The sequence below is a fragment of the Astatotilapia calliptera genome, chromosome 2 (genome assembly GCF_900246225.1).
Source record: "Astatotilapia calliptera chromosome 2, fAstCal1.2, whole genome shotgun sequence".
NCBI lineage: Eukaryota > Metazoa > Chordata > Actinopteri > Cichliformes > Cichlidae > Astatotilapia > Astatotilapia calliptera.
Window position 1 is genome coordinate 31118539 of NC_039303.1, and position 21837 is coordinate 31140375.

General features: G+C 40.0%; 2 protein-coding genes across 5 annotated transcripts; one reads left to right on the top strand and one right to left on the bottom strand.

Annotated features, from left to right (window-relative positions):
* Nucleotides 1-2817: 2817 nt before the first annotated feature.
* Nucleotides 2818-6969, bottom strand: LOC113028379 (paired box protein Pax-5-like). The gene is made up of 7 exons (XM_026178619.1): nt 6963-6969; nt 6627-6792; nt 5253-5450; nt 5126-5166; nt 4948-5055; nt 3126-3269; nt 2818-3036 (listed from the first exon to the last, which is right to left on the bottom strand). The coding sequence occupies exons 1-7, from the start codon at nt 6967-6969 to the stop codon at nt 3014-3016; spliced, it is 687 nt and encodes a 228-aa protein (XP_026034404.1). The 3' UTR covers nt 2818-3013.
* A 2251-nt stretch (nt 6970-9220) lies between these two features.
* LOC113006609 (zinc finger CCHC domain-containing protein 7-like) lies at nt 9221-20910 on the top strand. 4 transcript variants are annotated; one of them, XM_026142681.1, is made up of 8 exons: nt 9221-9992; nt 11881-11954; nt 16209-16319; nt 16431-16601; nt 16830-16865; nt 17300-17404; nt 17727-17844; nt 20370-20910. In XM_026142681.1, exons 1-8 carry the CDS (start codon nt 9617-9619, stop codon nt 20843-20845), a joined length of 1467 nt encoding a protein of 488 aa, XP_025998466.1. In that variant the 5' UTR covers nt 9221-9616; the 3' UTR covers nt 20846-20910. The 4 variants fall into 4 exon arrangements, 2 of the variants coding, with proteins under 2 accessions (XP_025998466.1, XP_025998474.1); XM_026142689.1 differs by having other exon boundaries at nt 11881-11942; XR_003269788.1 differs by lacking the exons at nt 9221-9992; nt 11881-11954; nt 16209-16319; ... (2 more) ...; nt 17300-17404; nt 17727-17844 and adding an exon at nt 18421-19371 and having other exon boundaries at nt 20370-20432.
* Nucleotides 20911-21837: the final 927 nt, after the last annotated feature.

Sequence of the window (21837 nt, forward strand, 5' to 3'; positions counted from 1 at the left end):
AAAACCTTTGAGCAGTTGTTCAGCTAAAATGTGTTTTAGAGGAATTACTTGCACGTGTCTGTCTGCATTACACTTCCTGCATTTTTGCTTTAGAGTTGTTAGCCACACTGCCAGGAATGTTTAAATAGGGCTTTTTAATAAATTTGGTAATTGCAAAGAAAAAAAGGTATTTAAAAAAAACCCAATATATGACCTGAGCCAAGATGAGCAGGTAAAACTGACAAATTCATTAACAAAGCTCAACCATTAAAAGTCAAGGATGTTAGATAGAATTATTAGCTTTTCAGCTATTATGTTTATAAGCCTTCTTAAGGTTTGTTCTTCCTTTTTCCTGATCCAAACGGGTTAAAGAACCTGTACAGACGGTAAAACCTCTTGAGACACATCTGGAATTAGTGACACTGGATTACAGTCACTATAGTAACCGGCTTGATTAAGACACTGGCTGCTATTGTATCATAACAAAGTGATCAGAACCCTAAAATAAGAGCCTTCTTTGAGTTGTCTGCCTTTGCATTTGTTCCACTGTCTCATAATCCCATCAAGTGTTAATGCTCTTCTGAGTGATTTGCCTTAATGAGTTTTAGCTTGAAGTGTTTCCGGAGCTGTGCTGTTATGATAAGAAGTGGGTGTGGATGCATTACTAGCTCTGTTAATGCATCCTTGGTACAGAGTCACTTTACAAGACAAACTACTCACAGAAGTGCTGTCCTCTACTGATGCAAGCTCATTTTCAGTCCTTCTATTTTGAGAGGAATTTTCAATCATTCAAGTATAAAAAAAGACACCAAACTCAAGGGATGAAAAAGTCTTGTGTCTACACAAGGACTTAGAAAAGAACCAATTTTACCTATTTTTATTAGCAGTTTGTCACAAAAAATACACGATTTGTTCTCTCTCGCTGTTCATTGAAACCTCATCAGAAAGGGTCTCAGTGGAAGAGCGGCAGTCAAGAAGCTAGAAGGGAAACAGGGAAAAAAGGTTGAGCTATGCCAAATAGGGGATTTTATCACAACTGATGGCATTATGAATGCAGAAAAGTGCCACCAAATTTAAATCCACCATACAATACCATCTCAAAAGCAGCTGATTGATAGCTGCTTCTTTTTTCAGTATTGCAATGATCCCAAACATACTGTCAGTGCAGTAGAATTATACTTGGATACAAACACACACACACACACACACACTAGAACATGATCAGTCATGGATTGGCCTCCCCAGAGCCCAGACTTCAACATTAGTGAAGCAGAATGAGATTATCTCAACAGAGAACTGAACAAAGACACCCATTTTCCATTTTCCTAGCAAAATATGAATAAACGAATGGTGACTGAAGACTTTTGAACAGTATTGTATTTAACCCTTTCTCACTTCAAATGGAACATGGTGTCCCTCATCCACCTGGCAAGGGGTGGTGGAGGTAATCGTTCCAGTTTTAAATAACAAGATGATGGGCTAACAGGCAATCAAAAGAAAGAGTATTATGGATGTTTTTAGACCAGGTTTCACACTAAATATGGCAATCATAGGACTGGGCTCAGCTGGTGTGTTTAAAGCCTCCCTGAGTGATTTAAATATGGAACACCAGAATGCACTGAGGTCAGGGTCTGACTAAAACATCTGGATTAAAGTACCGGGAGGTGATTTACATGCGCTACATATCGGGTCCAAATGAGGGTATATTTTTGCTAATTCAACTTAACGCAGTGACACTGGTGGACAACTAGCCTGTGACTAGTACAGGGAGAAGAAGAGCTGCGTTCCAAGATACATCTGAAAATCTGGTATCCAATTGAGTTTTAAGCATGTGTAATGATTGAGGGCATATTTCACCTATCCAATAAATCTGGGAATTTATTCCATGTTCCTGTCATTTTTTACTTTGTACTGTATTTCTGTCTAATCTGTATCTATAGCACTTATTATATGCCCGTCCAGGGCATATAAAATCTGAGGAAGAGGACCACTTTTTTGCTTATTGACCTTCATTTAGGATTATTTGGGGTTTTTTTGCCTTTATTTGATATTTGACATACAGCAAAGAACACAAATCGGGCAGCTGCTCCACCAGTAAGCTAAACCAGGCCTTGTTTATTGACCATCTTAAGGTTTATTCAGTTTTTCTGTCATGAACATTTATTTTACGCCCAGCTGATAGCTGCCCGTCCCATCGCTTGTTCTGCCAGAGGTTTCCTCCTGGTAAAAGGGAGTTTTTCCTTCCCACTGTCACCAAGTACTTGATTGTTGGGGTTTTTCTGTATTATTGTGGGGTCTTTATCTTACAGTATAAAGCACCTTGAGGTGATTGTTGTTGCTTTATAAACAGAATTGCGGTTTCTAAGTTTAAAGGTGAAGCTGATTTGATAGCTTTGGTTTATTGTGGTCACATGCTGAATTATTTGCACACAGATGTTGCCATGGTGCTTCATAAATTTTTTGTGGTGCATGAGGGATTTGTGCACGTGTCTAGATATACTTAGTAAAACCAAAACAAAAACACATTCGTCATCCTGTTAATATTCTCTACATGCTTCATGCAGATTGATGTCTACTGCTGAGCAGATTTCTTTCTCAGCGGTGTTTCTTTTTTTTTGACCCCACTGCTCCTTCTAGCAGCTCCCATCTTCTACTTTAATCCCTCATCCTGGAGGGGAGGCCAGGGAGATGCACACAAAGGAGAGAAAGCAGTCTCTGCTCTCCATCATGAGGCCCCTAATGATGCTAACCCTATACCACTGACAGAGGAGAAAGTGGCCACAGGGGCGACAGGGATGGGGGATAATATGTTGGACTGATGAAGCTCTATTAGGCTGTTCTTTGCTTCAAATAATGTGAATAAAACATGAAAGGTGAGGCTTGTTATCTTGGTTTTATTTCCACATGTTTTCGATTATGATCCAGATTTCTATCTCGGTGATAGTAATAAATAGAATTACAGTTAAACGAGTTCTGCAGTCATCCTGTTTGTGGCACTAAAGCGGTGATATTTTTTCTTCTCAGGGCTCCTTATTCAGCTGCACTGACACGAAGGTCCTAAACAAGAGGATGTATGAGACAGAGAAAGACACATCAAAGCTGACCTCATATGAGAGATAAGTGATCATAATTCAGTAAATACTGACCCATCACGTCTGGATTACGATTAGCTGGCAGGCTTGTATAAGAGGTTAAGCTGGACAGAGAGATCATGCAGGGGTCCGGCTGTCCCCAGGTGTCATAACATGAACACGGCTGGTCTTGGTACACGCTGCAAGAGATGTCCCCTGCTGGAAAACAAAACAGTTCCAGCTCAGGTTCTCTTTTATTTCCCTTCCTGTCTCCATTTCTATCTTCACTTGTGCTAATTAGACGAATGATGAAACACATGCATGCCTGCGTTTCCAGGGGTAACTATGCATATTTTTCCATGCAATCTCCTCTTCTAATGCTCGCAGTGATGGAGATGTGAGGGTGTATGGGCCTGTAATGAGAGGCCAAGGTGAGGAGGAGGCAGCGAGGAGCAGAGAACCTGCTGGCTTTGAGGACAGAAGCCTGGGGAGCTGAGGTGGACCTCCTGCCGCGGAGGTTGTTTTAGTCAGACTAATATTAACATAAGACCGCTGGCTTTTCACATCTGTCTGCCATGTGGTCACAAGCTGCGGAGAAGAATAGGCTCTAAACCCTGAGCCTCCTCTGTAAATACATCCATGTGTGTGAGCTCTTACAGTAGAAAAAGAAATGGCCAGTGAAGTTTGTCTATCTTAAGGATGCAATTTCAAACAATGTGTTTGACTTTTCTTGCAGAAATTATGTTTTCTTGGTATGACTTTAAAATATATATGTATTTTTAAAAAGGTGCATCAAGAAAAAAACTTGTTGGAAAGGTATTAAAAATAGGACTTTCAAAGACATCTGAACAATGTGTAGATTTGCTTAAAAAGAGAAACTTTACATTCTTCACCAGTTATCCAGCTAGTGTCTGCAAGCTCCAGAGGCACCAGCTCATGAGCAGATATGAACGTTTCTAGATTTGTGACACCAACATGACTACAATCAGATGAGAAGATTGTATGACTCAATATGAAACACAGTAATAACAGTTTAAAAGTTTCTCCTCTCTTCTAATCTCTGTCAACAAATGTGTTTCCCAGGGCTCAATAGCACTTAGAAAAAATATATGCAAGCATAGCCTAAACTTTCTCTCAGCTCCACATCACCACAAACTGTCTGCCAGACATCACTAACTGCTTCTGTGACCTCAGGATCTGATTATCTTCCAGTTTTCTCAAAATTAACAAAAACAAAACTCATGTTTTTTTTTTTATTAAAATGCACTTGTATGAAGAGTTGGAGCTCAATCTCTTGCAGTTCATGGTTGTTTACTACCTGCCCATCCATGATGGCTAACAAACTACGGTGTATCCTGGACTTGACCTTATATTCTATTATCTTCTATTTAAACTAAAGCTTCCTGGGTCCAGATATTCACCTACAACCTTTTTCAGTGTTGGGGTTTATTTCAACCTCTTGCAGCATCTCTCATTTCTGTCATTAATTCTCCTTTCTTTCTGTTGCTTTTTTCACCTTTTGTTTGAACGATTGTAACAGAATCTTTTCTGTAGCATTAAGATTCATATCCCTGGAGCATCCCCTGCTCAAGTTCCTTTGAGATTTTGTGTCTCACAACCTCTATGAGCAACTGAATCGCTACACCATCTCCCAAAATCTTTGCTCCATTGACACTGAGCAGCCACCCATTTCCCTTTCTCTGGACTTACATGTGATGCTGCAGGCAGGAGTTGCTCCATAATAATGTCTGACAAAAATGGAGAGCTGCTAACAGCAGATAAAGCAATCGAGTGTAGAAATTGGTAGTAGAAGTGAAAATATAGAAATTAATAGAATACTCGTGAGCCTGAACTTTCAACATGAACAATTGCAGATCATGCTCACAGATTACATTACCTTCTGGTATCTTGCAGCTATATTTTGAGATTCCCAGAATCCCACTGATGGAAAAGCTGGTTGGGGAGGAACAGGCTGTTCCCATGGCAACTGATGATGCTGAGGACACTGCAGAGGCAGAGGTTTAGTGTCATTAAACATTTGTGAGAGCACTAGAGGGTAAAAGAAACAGTCTTACCAGCTTCACAAGATTCGGACTGAACTTTCTTCCTGATGATTCTGTGAGGACAGAAATAACCCACTCAACGTTTTTCTTCACTTTTAAAATCTGTGTAGTCAGACACACGTGAGTTCACACACTGTACCTGTTGATGGAGCTGATGCTGGGCACACTGTTCTGGTCACACACTTGCTCCAGCAGCAGCCTGTCTCGGATCTCCCAGGCGAACATGGTGGGGTTGTGGTGTTTCAGTTGGAGGATCTTTTGCACAACTTGGGGAGTGGCCACTTTGGGCTTAGAGCCCCCGATCAGTCCGGGTCTGATGCTTCCTGTCTCATTGTACCTGAACAAACAATGTCAATATCTATCAGTTGGGCTAACATTTTACCTGAAAGCAATGCTGTATAACAACCACATCAAAAAGTCACCTTTCAAGGATTTTCACCTTTAATCAGCTATTGTAATATTTTTTTTTTTACATTTTCCATAAAAACCTCAAGCTGTAATGAAGTGAGAAAAACCAAGAAGTTTAACAGTCCAGCTTAAAGCTTAAAAAAGCAACAACAAAATATCACAGCATCACAAAGAAATTACACTCACTAGCGTGCTCACACAAAATATTTGCATTAATATAAGTAGGACATGGAATAGATTAAAAAGATAATGACAAGTTTTACAAATAAGCTAAAAAAAATTGTTTAAAATATGTGGTTTTCATATTCAATTGATACACTTTGCTTTTGGAAAAGTGGTAAAACAGCCAAGCAGACATCACTACTAACACTACTAAATAAAACAAATAGTTGTTTCAAGTCAAATAACAGTTGTTTCAAGTCAAACGGGCGACCGTGGCTCAGGAGGTTGGGAAGTGTATCTGTAACCGGAAGGTCGCCGGTTCGATCACCGGGCTCTCTGTCCTGGTCGTTGTGTCCTTGGGCAAGACTACCGCCTACTGGTGTTGGCCAGAGGGGCCGATGGCGCGATATGGCAGCCTTGCCTCTGTCAGTCTACCCCAGGGCAGCTGTGGCTACGACCATAGCTTTCCTCCACCAGTGAGTGAATGAATAGTGGCATTGTAAAGCGCTTTGGGCTATATAAATCCAATCCAGCTCCTAGGCTGTGTAGATGAGTTAGTGAAACAACTTGATCAGCTGTCTTCTTGCGTCTTGTGATACAACATATGCCCTCTAACCATCAGTATCCGTACACCTTTCCATTACCAGCTGTTTTTATTTTACTCTTCCAAGCTCGTGTTTTTTCTTTTTGACCAAATGCAGCTTTCAGCTCTTCAGCGCCCTCATCACATATCAGCAAACTGCGTTCATGAGCAAAAAAAAAAAAAGACACAATCGTACTTCATAATTAGTTTTATTAACAAGGGTTAATAAAACTAATTATGAAGTACGAATTCACTATATAAAGCATTATATAAAAGGCGTCAATCTTTATATTTCAATCTGACATTGATTAACAATCACGTGGCCCTGATGCTCCTTCGTACATTACAGACTCCGTTTACCTGGCCAGTATTTTGCTGACGCAGCCGTGACTGACGCGCAGGCGGCGGGAGATCTCACAGGGACGCACGCCCTGTTGCGCGAGCTCCACGATGTGCTGTCTCACCACGTGAGGTAACGGGCGGCCGTTAATGAAGACACCGCCAAGCTGATTGACTCCACCGTGCCCTGAGCACCGGAGCGGATGAAGAAACATCAGTTAAATTGTGCTATACTTTGGACCACCCATTTATGCGACTGCCGCGTACTACTTAAAGTTAAAGAGGTAACACTATAACTTAGTCTGGGCTACGGTGCTTGTAAAGTCCCTCACTAGGAAACATCATTAGGCTACTTACTGTGCATAACGGTGAGCGGAGCCTGTCCAAAATGCACTTCCATCACAGACTTTTGTCTAAGTGTGGAAAATGCTTTGAGATCTGTTGGACTTCTGCTTCTGGGTGCGGTTATTGTGGAGGTTGCAACATTTTAAACCAACCTGGAAACTGAAAAACTAAAGTTGTGCGCGGTGGCAGGTCAGAGGCTCCTCTCTGATACTTTCAGCACCTGCGCGCTGGAAAGCTGCTGGAGCGCTTTGAACGCACACGCACGTGCAGCAGCTCGTGTGAGCAGGGCTGTACCAGGACTTTAGGAATACAGAAGTGGTGAATCAGAGTCCCCAAGGCGGAGCCCCTTAAGTCCCCACAGTCCATGTGCTTTTAAAGTTATTTGTCATAGAAATATCGTGAGATATTTAATATTTACAAACACTACACCTGGCTTCTTTCACGTACAGACACCATTTGCTGCATATGAAAGATGTGCTAATCCACACAATGCACAGCCTGAGCAGCAGATGATTTGTGCTTATGATAAATCAGTTTTAACGTTTAAAGCAAGAGCAATAAGCAAGCTGTGTAGCTGACATCTGTCTATTACAAAAATATTATAGTAAATCATCAGGTGCATACAACTTATTTTCGGTGTGCACATCAAATCATTTTTATGTGTAAGAACGTCACAAATTTATTATTTTTATAATAGATTATCGTGTGCACTCCAACTACTTACATCAGAATTAAGATGGTAAGAAGCAGCCAGATGCAAACTGATCATCAGCAAGTGAGAAACCTCTATAAAAGCAGAAGTTCTGGTTTGCTGGTTTAATGTCCTTTGGACAGATAAAAACCACAGTGGAGATGTTTGGCTCTTTCTGAAGAAAAGCATCAAGGCAAGGCTGTGGGAAGCAGGGGAGCTGCAGCTGGTATACTTTTTCAGCGCAACATTTAGGTTAAATTTTGATTGTTTATTGTTCTCTGCTATGTGCAGTGATGTAAGATAATTGCAAGACTAACAAAATTTGTAGAGCATGACAGGATGACAGAGACCCCCTCCTCTGAATTAAGGCGTTGCAATGGCACAGCTAAAGTCCAGACATAAACCTGATTGAAATCCTCTGGTGGGATCTTAAGAGCTGTGCACAGCTGAAAATGTGCAACCCTCAAATGAACTGAAGGAATATTGTAAATACTGCAAACGGTGAGTCAAAATTCCTCCACAATCATGTGAGAGACTTCTGAATCATGTGGCGTTATTAGTTTTTCCACACAATTCTTGGTTTAGTTTTTTTTTAAAATAAAAAATAAATAATGACAGTGTAATAAGTCACGTGTTACTCATCTCATTGTATTTATATTTTATCTTAAGACCTGATAAGCCTTCTGATAAATGGACTGTGCCCCCTCCCTACCCACACAGCCATTCACACAGCTACACTGTAAGATCCACAAGCGGACTGTGTTGTCCCTGTCTACACACGCACGCACACAAACACACACGTACACACATACAATACACTCCTCAGATACTCACACTACCTAATTTAACCATCCCCTTCAGTGAATGGACTGCTGCTATCCATCCGAACGAATGTCACTTGAGTTTGTTTTAGAACTTTGATTTTATGCTATTATTATCCATAACTATTGTTGCAATTCATTACTGCCTTTTAACTGCTCTTTTTAAACTTATTCTTTTTAATCTGTTTATTCTGTTTAAACTGTATTGCTTATTGCACTGTGGAGGCTGGTGAGAAACCGTATTTCGTTTCAGGCTGGGTAACATCATACAAAATGACAATAAACTTCTTGAGTCTTTTATTATGTCTTGATATGTAAAGCCTTAAAATTGACAAAGGGTGCACTTCTTTTTTTTAGTTATTTATTTATTACATTGATTGTAATATAACACTAGACCTTTATAGTTAACCTCTAATTAGGATTACGCTTGACTGAATGTAGGCTGATAGTCCTATTTCAGTTCAAAATGTATTAATGTGATTACATTTCTTAGTTAAATAATCTATTTTTAGTTCACAAAATTAATCCTACAGCTGTAGCTACGCTGCAGACTGAAGTCCATATTATAAAATGGTCTAACTTCAATCGCTAACAATTAAACCCAACAAAAGTAGTTTTTCATACAAACGTGGACCTCTTCCTCTTTTATCACTGACTATACCTGGAAACTCCTAGACAGACTTTGGACGCTGGGTTCTGTTTTGGTTGTCCAACATTTTCCGGAAACGCCGGGTAAACCGCTCCACACAAGTAAACAAGCATGGGAGAAAAACAAGCTTTTTCTGCGCTGTATTGAAGGAACAATAATTTTACGCCATGAACCTGAAAGCGAAGTATTGGGAGTTAAAGGTGTAGGTAGCCGGATATCATGTTTACTGAAGTTATTTGACTTGGTAATGTTTAGCTGCTACTTTAGCTAACTGCCTCGTGCACTGCGGTGCTACTTAGCTCGCGACAAAATACGTTTTTTTAATGTTTGCACACCCGCGCGGTAACTATCCCGGTTTAAACCAAAACGGTTTTAGTTCGGTCGGATAAAAGACGTTAATAAAAACGTGTAAAACACCCATCAGTCAGTTATCGCTGTTTGCTAGCAGTGAAGACAGTCGCCTGTGAGTGGCGCTGTTCAGCTACAGGTTGTGTCAGGTCTGATTATGGAGCACACTGAGGAAAATGAAGCTGATGATGGGCAGGAGGGCTCCGAAGACTTCTTTATTCGGGGGTCCAGCAGTTCAGAAGACGAAGGAGGGTGTATGAGACATTCGATGAGCTGCAAACAAGCTGCACGGCAGAGCAGAGAAAGCTCCCCTCCGCTCCTCCTGGTCTTTCCATTCTCCTCTGGAGGAAAAAGGGCTCTGCTGGACGCTGAGCTGGAAGTGTCTTCTAGTGATGACCTACGGGACGATAAAGATGAGGATCAGCCCATAGAGGACTGGATGATCCTGGAAGGGGAGGAACAGGTGGAGGACTCAAACATCCAGCTCAATCTGAGCTACAGGAACAGCTCCGGGGAGGAATTAGATGATGAAGGTGAAACTTGACTTGGTCAGCTTTTGGGTTAAGAATATAGTTTCCTGCCATTTTATTTCCGTAGTCCTAATGCAAGCGCGAGAGGAAGATTTCGCAGAGTTTAAATATGAAAGCAAAAAGTCAGAAGTAAGTGCAATACAGGAGTGATATCCAACCAAAATCTGCAATAACAAAATAAATAAAAGTAAATGCGATTATTCCACTACCTATTTGTAATGTGCGTTAAAGCTCAGCTAATCCAGATGGATGGATGTTATTCACAGTGACTATATGTAGATTACATATTACTGTATGGCTTCACCTTTGAAGTTTTGTCTGGTTAATGTATATTATTGATATATATATATATATATGTGGAAAATTGAAAATTGATGTACATTTAAATGTAATTCCAAAAGATTACTGAGGCCGTGCAGTATTAATTTGATTGATCAGTTTAATTTGATTCTAATACATACCACAGACCAAAACAATCCCACGATACTATGCGTGCAATAAGTAAATGAATAGAAGCATTAAAATTAATCATACTTATTCTCATAGTGGACCTTTTGGAAGTGTTACCTGACAGAAACGATGCTAGCACAAGCAAAAAAACAAACAAACAAAATAAAGCAAACTACAAGAAATATAAAAACATTATTGCATTAACTAAAAACATCCAGTAAAAATTATGTACTAACTTGTTGTTCTAAAATGCTCCTTGTTTAGTTTAACAAAGCAATTTTTCATTTTGAGATTTGCTTAGATTAATTTTTTTTTTATGTTGAAAGGTAATTTGTTTCAGCAATTTCTGGCAAAATATCTGAAGTTTTTTTGTGCCTGTGTTTTAACAATTGGAGAAATGTACACCAAATCACATCCAAGGGTACTGTAACTGGAAAACAACAAATTCTAGTGAATATAATACATGAGGGTCAAAGAAAAGTAATCCACCCCAGGGAAACATTTAGCCATTTTGATCTGCAAAAGTCATCAAACACCTAAATTTTGTGGCATGAATAGGTCTTTGAACCATGCACAATTAATTACATGCGTAATCAATACTTAAATTAAAATAAGGGGTGATAACAAAAATGGGAGCCCAAGAAATCACGAACTGTCACCACATGCTTGTGCTCACTGGTATGGGGATTGGTTCACAAAAAAACTGGATACATGTACTTTAATAATTATTTAATTAGAGAGAAAACAGCTTTGAAATGCAGCTAGTGCAAACAACAAACAGATGCTACGTACTTATTGCTTACTTATTATGCTACTGTTGATGTTTCCATGAGCTGTATTGTTTTCTATAATGGGCTGTGGTGATACAGTTTAGTTATTCTTTTGTGGATGTACCAGCTTCCAGCATAGAGATAAAAATGAAGAAAAATAAAGGTGACTAAAAACACATCTCTGTAAATGCATTTCAACCAAAAGAGTAAATGGACCCAGTAAGTGCACAGTTATTTTTGTAAATGTGTGGGAGTGCAATTTATTTAAAAAGTGTATACAGAGACAGTTTGCTTAGCTTGGTGCTTTGGATGAAGATTATCATATTCACACCAGGGAGCTGCACAGAACAACCACTTTGATTTGACCCACCAGCTCGGGGCTCCACTGGAGCAGTAAAGTTTTAGGTTTTCTTTACACATAAGTGATAGTTAGTCCAGAAAGGTCAGGTGCCCTTCATTATTTTTTAGAGCTCCTGCTTTATCGAGACTGAATGCTTAGAAAAGATTACCAAGCTTTGAAAAACCCTATTTTTCTTTTTATTCCCTTTTTTTAGGTGCTTATGTTTCTGTTCAGTAACTATGCTGAGATCAGCTTAAATTTGGATATTTTATTGCACACAATATTTAGTTGTATTTATTAATGTTCCCCCTGGTCTTTCTCTCCAACACAGATTTGAAGGGCAACGTGCGAAAATCAGTAAAAGAAAGCTGGGCTGTATCTGTGAAAGACAAGGTAACTTTTGAGGTAACTTTTGATTTTTATCAGCTTTCATGAATACTATAGGACGACTCACTGCAGCTCATCTGCAGTGAGTGTAGCCTGTCAGGCCACAGTTTACCTCAGCTGTCAATATGCCGGGTGTCCACTTTAATTTAATCTGGGGGAGTCTGTAAAATGTTGTGAAATAAGTCCAATATGAATCAACGAGTCAGTGAAGCTCACGTCTGCCCAATGACAGCAACACTGAGGTGAGCTTTTGAAGATGCTGAACTTTTCTCTATGTAAGTGCTGCTATTAGCTTCATTTAGCTGCTATTAGCCCTTGTTAACCTCTGTTAGCTGCAATTAACCAGTGTTAGTGAAACATTCTTTGACATTGATCTAAAATTGTTGGACTGGAGCAATTGCGACAACATTGGGAATAAATAAGCATTTTATGCATGCTTTTGTGTGTTAGAGCTCCGATTTCAAGTCAGGAAAGGAGGTTTGAGGTGAGGAGGAAGAGGATCAGGTGGAACAGAGGGAGAGCAGTGATGGAGAAGAAAGACATAATGAAAAAGAGATTTAAGGGTTTTGGAAGGCATTGGTGTGTTTGAAGATGTAATTACACTCTAATCAATGTATATTCATGAGTACAGCATTCTTTTTTCTGTCAAATAACTTCAACAAATTGCTGGGCTCAGATCTACCCCCCGTCCCAATCCCTTTTTGTCCCCCATAAACCCCCCACCAGAGCGGCCAAAGGTTCGCCATCGAGCCCCACCCTCAACAGAGCAATCGAAGTCACATTGCCCAGCCTCGCCCCCCTTAGTTCCTCTTCATGCCCTGTCTCCGCAGTCTGATGCGTGATGTGTGAAGGGTCCGGGCTGTGAGGATTATGGCAGTGATGACTTTTCCCAGGAGAAGCTGGGACCCTGTTTACTAGAAGGTTTTAAAATTTCTGTACTTTTAGGTGACAGGAGACATGTGGCCTGGTCAAAACACAGAGAGCTGCACTCTAAAAGATCTTTAAACATAGTAAACATACCTTGTGTGCCACAGACTGCTCCCAAACACGAGGGGACAAGTAATACCTCTAAAACACTTAAGTTGGCTTTATTAAACATTAGATCTCTAGCTCGGAAAACATTTTTAATTAATGATTTAATCACTGAGCACAGCCTTGATTTTATGTTTTTAACTGAAACTTGGTTGGACCAAAGTAACAGTGGAGCTGTTCTCATCGAGACGACCCCTCCTAACTACAGTTTTATCAGTGAGGTCAGGGCGAGCAGGAGAGGAGGAGGGGTTGCTGTCTTATTTAATGAATCATTTCAATGTAAGCAGCTATCTCCTGGAAGTTTTCAGTCTTTTGAATATGTGGCTTTACAGCTGAAGGCCCCATCCAAAGTTGTGTTTCTTAATGTTTACAGGCCTCCCAAATACTGCACAGACTTTTTTAATGACCTCAGTGAACTGCTGTCTGTGATCTGTGTTGATTTTGACTGTGTAATTATTGCTGGGGATTTTAACATTCATGTGGACAACCCTCAGGACAAAGGGACTAAAGACCTGAGTAACACTCTGGGCAACTTTGGGCTGACTCAGCATGTAACAGAGGCCACACATAATAGAGGACACACTCTTGACCTACTGATCTCCAAAGGCCTGAGCATTTCAAAGGTTACTGTGTCTGATGTGGGCCTGTCTGATCATTACTGTGTTTTCTTTGAAAGTAAAATCTCAGCCCACACAAATATATCAACAACAGTGATCACAAAACGGTGTATAACTGAACACAGTAGTGCAATTTTTAACCAGGTCTTCCCATTAACACCTGACCTGTCCAGAGGGTCAGTCAATGAGCTCGTCAATAGCTTCAATGCTAACATGTTAAATGTAATGGACACTATTGCTCCCATTAAGGTGAAGGTTATCTCTGGAAGGAAAAAGTCTCCATGGAGAAACTCCACACTGGTGAAAAATGAAAAAAGAGAGTGTAGGAAAGCTGAGCGCAGATGGAGAAAAACAAACCTCCAGGTTCATTATGACATTTATAAAGAGAAACTTCACAATTATAATTTACAACTGAGGAATGCAAGGAGGTCCTACTTCTCTGACATCATCACTAAAAACAGCCATAATGCTCGGGTCTTATTTTCTACAGTTGACAGGCTAACAAACCCCCCTGTGTCAGTGGCAGCTGAACTTCATTCGACCATGGCCTGCAATGACTTTGCCAAATTCTTCACTGAAAAAATCCAAAAAATTAGACAAGCAATTGGTACATCAACAGCAGATCCAGGATATGTACTGTGTCCACCAAAAAACTGTTTAAACACCATGAAACAGTTTCAACCTATTAACAGCAAAGACCTGGAGGACATCTTAGGTCAACTGAACTCCTCCTCCTGCTGTTTAGATGTCCTGCCAACAAGTTTTTTCAAAAAGGTCTCAAAGACTTTAGAGTCAGACCTGTTACAGATCGTCAACTTTTCTTTATTATCAGGTGTGTTTCCAGAATCACTAAAAACTGCTGTAATCAAACCTATACTGAAAAAGGACAATCTTGACAAGACACAAATGAACAACTACAGGCCGATCTCAAATCTCCCGTTTTTAAGTAAGATCATTGAAAAAGCAGTTTCTCAACAGCTCAGTTACTTCTTAAAACAGAATAATTGCTACGATGCCTTCCAGTCAGGTTTTAGACAGAACCACAGCACTGAAACCGCTCTGACCAAAGTGTTTAATGACATATGTCTGAATACAGACAGTGGAAAAATGTCAGTCCTAGTTTTACTGGATCTCAGTGCAGCATTTGATACAGTTGACCACAACATATTACTCAAACGACTGGAGAACTGGACAGGTCTTTCAGGAACTGTACTAAACTGGTTCAAAACATACGTAGAAAACAGGAAATACTTTGTATCAATAGGTAACTTCACATCTGAGCAGACAAGTATCACATGTGGAGTTCCCCAAGGTTCCATCTTGGGACCCCTTCTGTTTAACATCTACATGCTCCCACTGGCACAGATTATAAACAACAACAAAATAAACTATCACAGCTATGCAGATGACACACAAATATATATCACAATGTCACCAGGAGACCGAGGCCCTGTACAGGCTCTTGGTAAATGCATTGAGGAAATCAATGACTGGTTGTGCCACAATTTTCTCCAGCTAAACAAAAACAAAACTGAGGTAATAGTCTTTGGCGCCAAAGAAAAACGATTACAGGTCACCAGAGAACTTCAATCTATACATCTAAAAACCACAAACCAGGCGAGCAATTTGGGTGTAGTGATGGATGCAGACCTAAACTTAGAAAAACACATTAAGACAATAACAAAGTCAGCTTACTATCACCTCAAGAATATATCAAGGATAAAAGATCTGATGTCTCAACAGGACCTGGAAAAACTAGTCCATGCATTCATCTTTAGTAGGCTTGATTACTGTAACCGCATCTTTACAGGTCTACCTAAAAAATCAGTCAGACAACTACAGCTCATTCAGAACTCTGCTGCTCGAGTCCTCACTAAGACCAAAAAAGTGGACCACATCAGTCCAGCTCTGAGGTCCTTACACTGGCTGCCTGTCCGTCAGAGGATAGACTTTAAAGTTCTGATGCTGGCCTATAAAGCTCTGAATGGTTTAGGACCAAAATACATCAATGACCTCCTGACCCAGTATGAACCATCCAGATCCCTCAGGTCATCTGGATCCGGTCTTTTATCAGTTCCCAGGGTCAGAACCAGACACGGAGAAGCTGCATTCAGCTTTTATGCTCCTTATATCTGGAACAAACTCCCAGAAAGCCTCAGATCAGCTGAAACACTCAGTTTATTTAAATCCAGGTTGAAGACTCACCTGTTCTCAGCTGCATTTGAATAAAGCACCAAATCCACACTTTAAGCTTAAATTTCAAAACTTACATTTAACTACTGATTTTATCTACTGTTCTGATTTTATCTGTTTTGATTTTATATACTGTTGTTTGTTTGTTTGTTTGTTTGTTTGTTAATTAGTTAGTTAGTTTATTTGCTTGTTTTAATCAATTTTAAATCATGCTTTTTATTTGTTCTTGTTTCTAATGTCTCTGTAAAGCACTTTGAATCACCTTGTTGTTGAATTGTGCTATACAAATAAACTTGCCTTGCCTTGCCTTGCCTTGCCTTGCCTTGCCTTCTGTACCTTTGATTTTGCAGTGTGGAGACAAAATTATGGTTTAACCTAATTTTAAAAATCTCTGTGTTGTCTTGGATTATTCCTGGATCATCTTATCTAGAGTGGCGCGGATCAGTCTCTGACCAGCCGTTATTTCTCGCCTGGTTGTTCCCTGTTCTGTCGTGCATGCAACAGGACAGGACACCTTGCCAAAAGCTGCTCCTTCCGCAAGGTAAATGAACTCACTCATCAGTGCTGTTTCCATGGACACCTGCAGAGGTTCCTCAAGAGGACCATTTTAAAAATCTTTTTTTTGTTGTTTTTTTTGTCTTTGTGTTGACAGAAATATCCTATATGTGTCCTTTGTGGGATCCAAGGTCACATCCAAAGGAAATGTCCAAGTCGCCCCTGTGGTAGATGTGGACTGCCTTCACACGGGCTCAAGCCATGTGATCTGCCTCCAGTATGGAACCAGCACTGCCTGCGCTGCGGGATGACAGGGCACCTTTCTGATGTGAGTTCGCAGGTCTGGCCCCTTTGAGTGTTGGTGTTGCAGAGTGTGTTATTGTGCTGAAGGAAGCGTTGAAAACATTTGACAGTTGTTTGTTGACAGATTCTGTAACCTCATGATTGTGTGGGCTCAATTTATGAAGTGTTGTTTTATTTCTTGCAAACAGTTCTTTGTCTTCCTCGTTGTTGCTTAAAGAAAACATTTCTTCTCTGTTTTCTGGATTTTCCTCAGGCTTGCCCTGATACATGGAGACAATACCACTTGACAGTGAGTTTTGACTGCTCTTTATCTGCTCTTTTTTTTTTTTTTTTAATCTAATCTTCTTTACTCAGCAAAATGCATAATAACAAGCCTTTCTGGCTCAATGTGTAAACCTAATTGGAGTTCTTAATGATTTTTCTCTAAAGTAAGCAATAGAATTGATCTAGGTACTAGGTGGCAGGGGACCGGTTTAATTAGGCAATTTTGAAAGCTGTATTCGCTGCCTTTTCATTGATAGTCACAGGACAAAATAGATGGAAAATGGGGGAAAGAGATCAGGGGAATCAAATGCAATGAAGATCCCACGTGCTGGGGATCAGACCAGAATACACCCATTATCAGGAGCCTGTTGATAGGTGTGTACTGCTAAAATAGCCAAGAGATCAGTGAAAGTCTGTTATCGCTGTAGAAATGTCCTTCATTTGACCTTTTTCTTCCAGATTAGGGTAGCGGTTCCCCTCAGGCCACAGGCAAGCCACAGCCTCCATCACAGGAAGTGCCGCATTCATTGTTACAACTGCTCTAAAAGAGGACATTACGGTTATGTAAGTGATAAATACATTTAATCCTCATCTTACTTTTACTCGATCTTTGTCTGCCTTTATGTCTATTGCCTAATCTGTTTGGTCTCTCACTTGTCTTTTCCCTAAACTTGCTACTCTTTTTTTGTTTCGTTTTTTTTTTTGCTTCACCTCGCTACACCAAATTCTTTTCTCCCCCTGTTCTTTTTTTGTGTTGAATCAAACTTAGTTAAATTCTCTCTATTTAAGTCTCAGTTGCATCCATTTTCCACTGTCCTGTATCCATCCTTCAACTCATTTTTTCTTCTTTTGTCTCATGTGTATCACTGCCTGTCTTCTGTATCAGGAGTGCACTAAAAGGAGGATGGTTACGGGCACTTTTCCATCATTGCCTTATGTTTACCAATATGACACCAGGGAAGACATTCTCCAACTTCGGACCAGGCGAGAGGAAAGAGTTAAAGGTGATGAAGCTGATATCAGAGTTTTTACATTATTATTTTACAATCGGTGTATCTTTGTTTGGGCTGTACATGTGAGTTTATTGGAGCTGCCTGTTAGTTCGAAAACAGCAGATGTAAACTGAACACTGAGCGTGAATTATAACCAAAATTATCTCCTGAAATGGGTTGTTCATTTATATATACAGTCAAGTCCATATGTTTTCTGTACATCCCCCAAGTTGACTTTTAATCGAACAATCAGATCATTATGTGTTGAAGTGCAGACTTTGGTTTTATAACTGCAGGGATCAAAAGTCATTGGATGCACTAACTTTAAATATTTTAAATATAGTGAAATCCTTTGCATTCAATGACTTGCTGAAGTCTACTACCCACCGACATCACCAAATGCTGTTTTTCCTCCCATGAGATGCTCTGCAACACCTTTATTGCAGCTGCTGTCAGTTCAGGCTGTGCCTTTATTTTGGCTTCAGTAACTGAAAAGCATGCTCTGTCAGGCTTAGATCAGGTGACTGACTTGGCCATTGAAATATCCCATTTCTTTGCCTTCAGAAAGACTTTTGTTTGTTTTTTGGGGTTTTTTTGTAGTACAATTTGGGTCATTATCCATATGTACTGTGAAGCACTGTCTAATCAGTTATGCAGCATTTGTGTGAATGTGAGCAGAGAGTTGAGTCCTTTACATTTAGGAATTCATCCCGCTGCTTCTATCAGCAGTCAGCTCATCAATAAACATCAGTGATCTGGTTCCACTGGCAGTCATATGTACACATGCTGTCACGTTCCCTCCACCATGTTAGGAAGATATGTGTTGTGTGATGTGATATGCTTTGGATCATGAGCTGTTTTGCTCCTTCCCCATACTTTTGTCTTCCCATCACTCTGGTTCAAGTTCATCATGGTTTTGTTGGTCCAAAGATTTTGTTTCAGAGCTGCGCAGGCTGTTTTAGATGTTTTCTGACAAGGTCTAATCTGATCTTACTGTTCTTGAGTGTAACCAGTGGTTTGCGCATTGTTGTGAGCCCTATGCATTTCCATTAATAAAGGTGTCTCTTGATTGTAGACTTTAATAATGATACGCCTACCTCTTTGAGTGTTGTTCACATTGTCAGATGTTGTGAAGGAGTTTTTCTTAACCATGGAAATAATTCTGTCATCATGCATTTTGCTGGCCAGTGCATTCATCCTTTTTAGGAATGGACCAGATTCTTTAAAGATTTTGGTCACTTCTTAAGTGCTTGCAATCTCTCTGATAGGTTTATTTTGATTTTTCAGTCTAACGATAGCCTCCTCCTCCTTGAGATTTCTAGTGAATCACCACGAGATACAAATGATGTCAGCTGGAGATGGTTTATCTGATTAACCTGTTTTATTTACCTTTGACCTGGTAGCGGCCCTATTTACAGGCACTTTTTAAATGACTGTGTTCCCATTTGTGCTTGAGACTAAATTAAAACGGATTTGAAGACGAAAAGGTGAGCTTTACAGGAATATTCGATGTATCATGGTAGCACAAAGCATTTATAGGTAAGTTGTCCAATTAATTCTGAAAATACCTCTGAAAATGGAGGGCTATGTATAAAAATAGCTGTAATTCCTAAACAGTTCAGACAATATTTTAATTAAACCCCTTGAATTAAAGCTGAAAGTCTGCACTTCAGTCATACCTCAGTTGTTTGATTTAAATCCATAGTGATGGTGTACAGAGGAAAAATGATTTTAAAAATGTCATTGTCTAGAGATGTTTGGACCTAAATGTTTGTTGGTTTTGAATTGGAAATGCCAGCCATTTTTCTGCTTTGGGATTGCTTTAATCATACTTAGTTTTTTTGTGATTCTATCCAGACTGTTATTCACCTTGCCCAAGAAGCATCGCAGAATCATGATAATGATACAAGGCTTTGGGTATTTAATCAGAAGTGGGATACAAAATGCAAGCAGATCACATCCTGCCCAGAAAAACATTTCAAATGAAACGATTTATCAAAAGACAAATGATGTTATTGGGCATCTATGCTTTTTGCTGGCTCTTTTGAATGGTGAGGGAACACTTTCAAAATGCACCAGCGTGCTTCATTTTGGTGAGAATAGATTGACATGTGAATTCTGTGAAGGTGCTTTCTTTGGATTAGTGTAACTCTGGGTCTGAAATGTTAGTTATTGGACACATTTTCTTGATCTCTAACAGCTCTGCAACAAAGTATGCCCCTTCACTATTTAAATGCACCAATTACTGCTTGGGTGGGATTGGTAGGTTTATCAGTGCTGCCTTTTAATGACTGAAACCAGCACTGTGAATTAAGTGAATTAAAACATAAAACTAATACAATGAACTGAAAAACATTATCTCTGTAGAGTTAAGAAGAACTGCACAGTTGGTTGATAAAGCGTTCTTTTCACACCGCGTTTGATCAGGAAATAAACGAAAAGATTTATTAGTTCAACAGCTGCTTTTAATCACCTGTTATTCAGTTAAAACAGGATCAGACTTGTCAAGGACGTCTTTTGTGTTTCTGTGTTTTCAGAGCCTGCACATGTTTTCTCAGACCTGTCTGAAAAAACAGGGACGAGTGGTGAGGAAAATCGATCAGTCCAGGGGTGGACAAAGACAAAGAAGGAGCTGCACACCCGAGCTGGCACGTGGAAGACGTGGCAAGAGAGGCGCAAGGAGAGACGAGAGGTGAAGCGTCTGAGGAGGGAAGCTCAGGCCAGGCGGGAAGGAGGACTACTGATAAAGTCCCGCTGTAGCTCTGATGACGAAGTCTATCCCAGAGTCCCCTTTAGTCGGCCCGATGACAGGCAAAAACAGTCCACTGCACCTCCACAGAAGAAAAGGAGGGATGAGACAGGTGGCAAAAAGAGCAAGAAGAGCAGAGAGGCAGAAAGGTGGAAGAAAAGAGGAGGGGTAAAACGTGGGTATTTGTATCCCCATGCTGACATAGATATCAGGAGTGTAAATCTTCTTTCCCCAAAACAAAGAGTACGCCACAGAAAAAAATGATAGCTGATCTTTTTTTAATGCATTTATTTTTTAGGTGCTAATAAATGTAACAAGTTTGCAAAGAAGTCATTTTGTGTCTGTGATCTTTTGATGTGTTATTTATCAACATTTAATGACAGTACAGAAAACTGAAAATTATACAGGAATGTACTTTGGTACTTAATATTTAGTTTTGTAGTTTAATACTTAAGTGTTTTACACCTACACAGTTTTGAACATGTTTTGTTTTTATTAGATTATATTAAATTAGATTTTTATTCAGATGTAATATTTTGTGAATGTACCGTAGTTGCCTTCCTAGTAATATTTAATTTTTTTGTATTATTTTGAAATCTGCCTAGATGTTTAAGTGGCATATTGTAAAGAAAAGCATGAATACTGTAGTCTAAGGAGCTTGGAAACCAAAGCAACTGGACATTTCACCTCTCATCTGAGAAGCTTTTTCACTTCTAAGACCAAATGGTGGAGAATCCCAGGTATTTAAGCCCTAGTGGGAGTTCTCCCTTAGGGGTTAGGGATCTCAAAACTGGATCGTAGGTGGCAGACAGTTGGTGTTGTAAGCCACCCCTTCTGTTTATGGTCCTTCACAGTGGACATAGATGGCTTCTTTCACTCCTCTTTCAAATTACCTGTCTTCTCTGTCCAAAATGTGATCATTGACGTCCTTGAAAGAGTGACCTTTATCCTTTAGATGCAGATGTACAACTGAGTGTATCTCCTTAGATTACCAGGACCTGGATGATTGAGAACCTACACAGACATACCTACCCTCTTCTCTTCACCCTGTACACCTCTGACTTCTGCTACAACTCTGAATTATGCCACATTCAGAAGTTTGCAGACGACACAGCCATCATGGGGTGTATCTGGGATGATCAGGAAGAGGAGTACAGAAGTCTGGTGAGGAACTTTGTCGCATGGAGTCACACAAACCACCTGCAACTCAACACCTCAAAGACTAAGGAACTGGTTGTGGACTTCGGGAGGTCCAG

What these genes read in the sequence shown, in the direction of transcription:
- LOC113028379 (XM_026178619.1), bottom strand. An exon ending in GTCAGCAAAATACTGGCCAG is followed by an intron (nt 5,451 to 6,626) that starts GTAAACGGAGTC and finishes TTGTTTGTTCAG; the next exon opens with GTACAATGAGACAGGAAGCA. An exon ending in GTCCGAATCTTGTGAAGCTG is followed by an intron (nt 5,056 to 5,125) that starts GTAAGACTGTTT and finishes CTGCCTCTGCAG; the next exon opens with TGTCCTCAGCATCATCAGTT.
- LOC113006609 (XM_026142681.1), top strand. Translation starts at nt 9,617, where the DNA reads ATGGAGCACACTGAGGAAAATGAAGCTGATGATGGGCAGGAGGGCTCC. An exon ending in AAGACAAGGTAACTTTTGAG is followed by an intron (nt 11,955 to 16,208) that starts GTAACTTTTGAT and finishes CATCTTATCTAG; the next exon opens with AGTGGCGCGGATCAGTCTCT. An exon ending in GGAGACAATACCACTTGACA is followed by an intron (nt 16,866 to 17,299) that starts GTGAGTTTTGAC and finishes TTTTTCTTCCAG; the next exon opens with ATTAGGGTAGCGGTTCCCCT.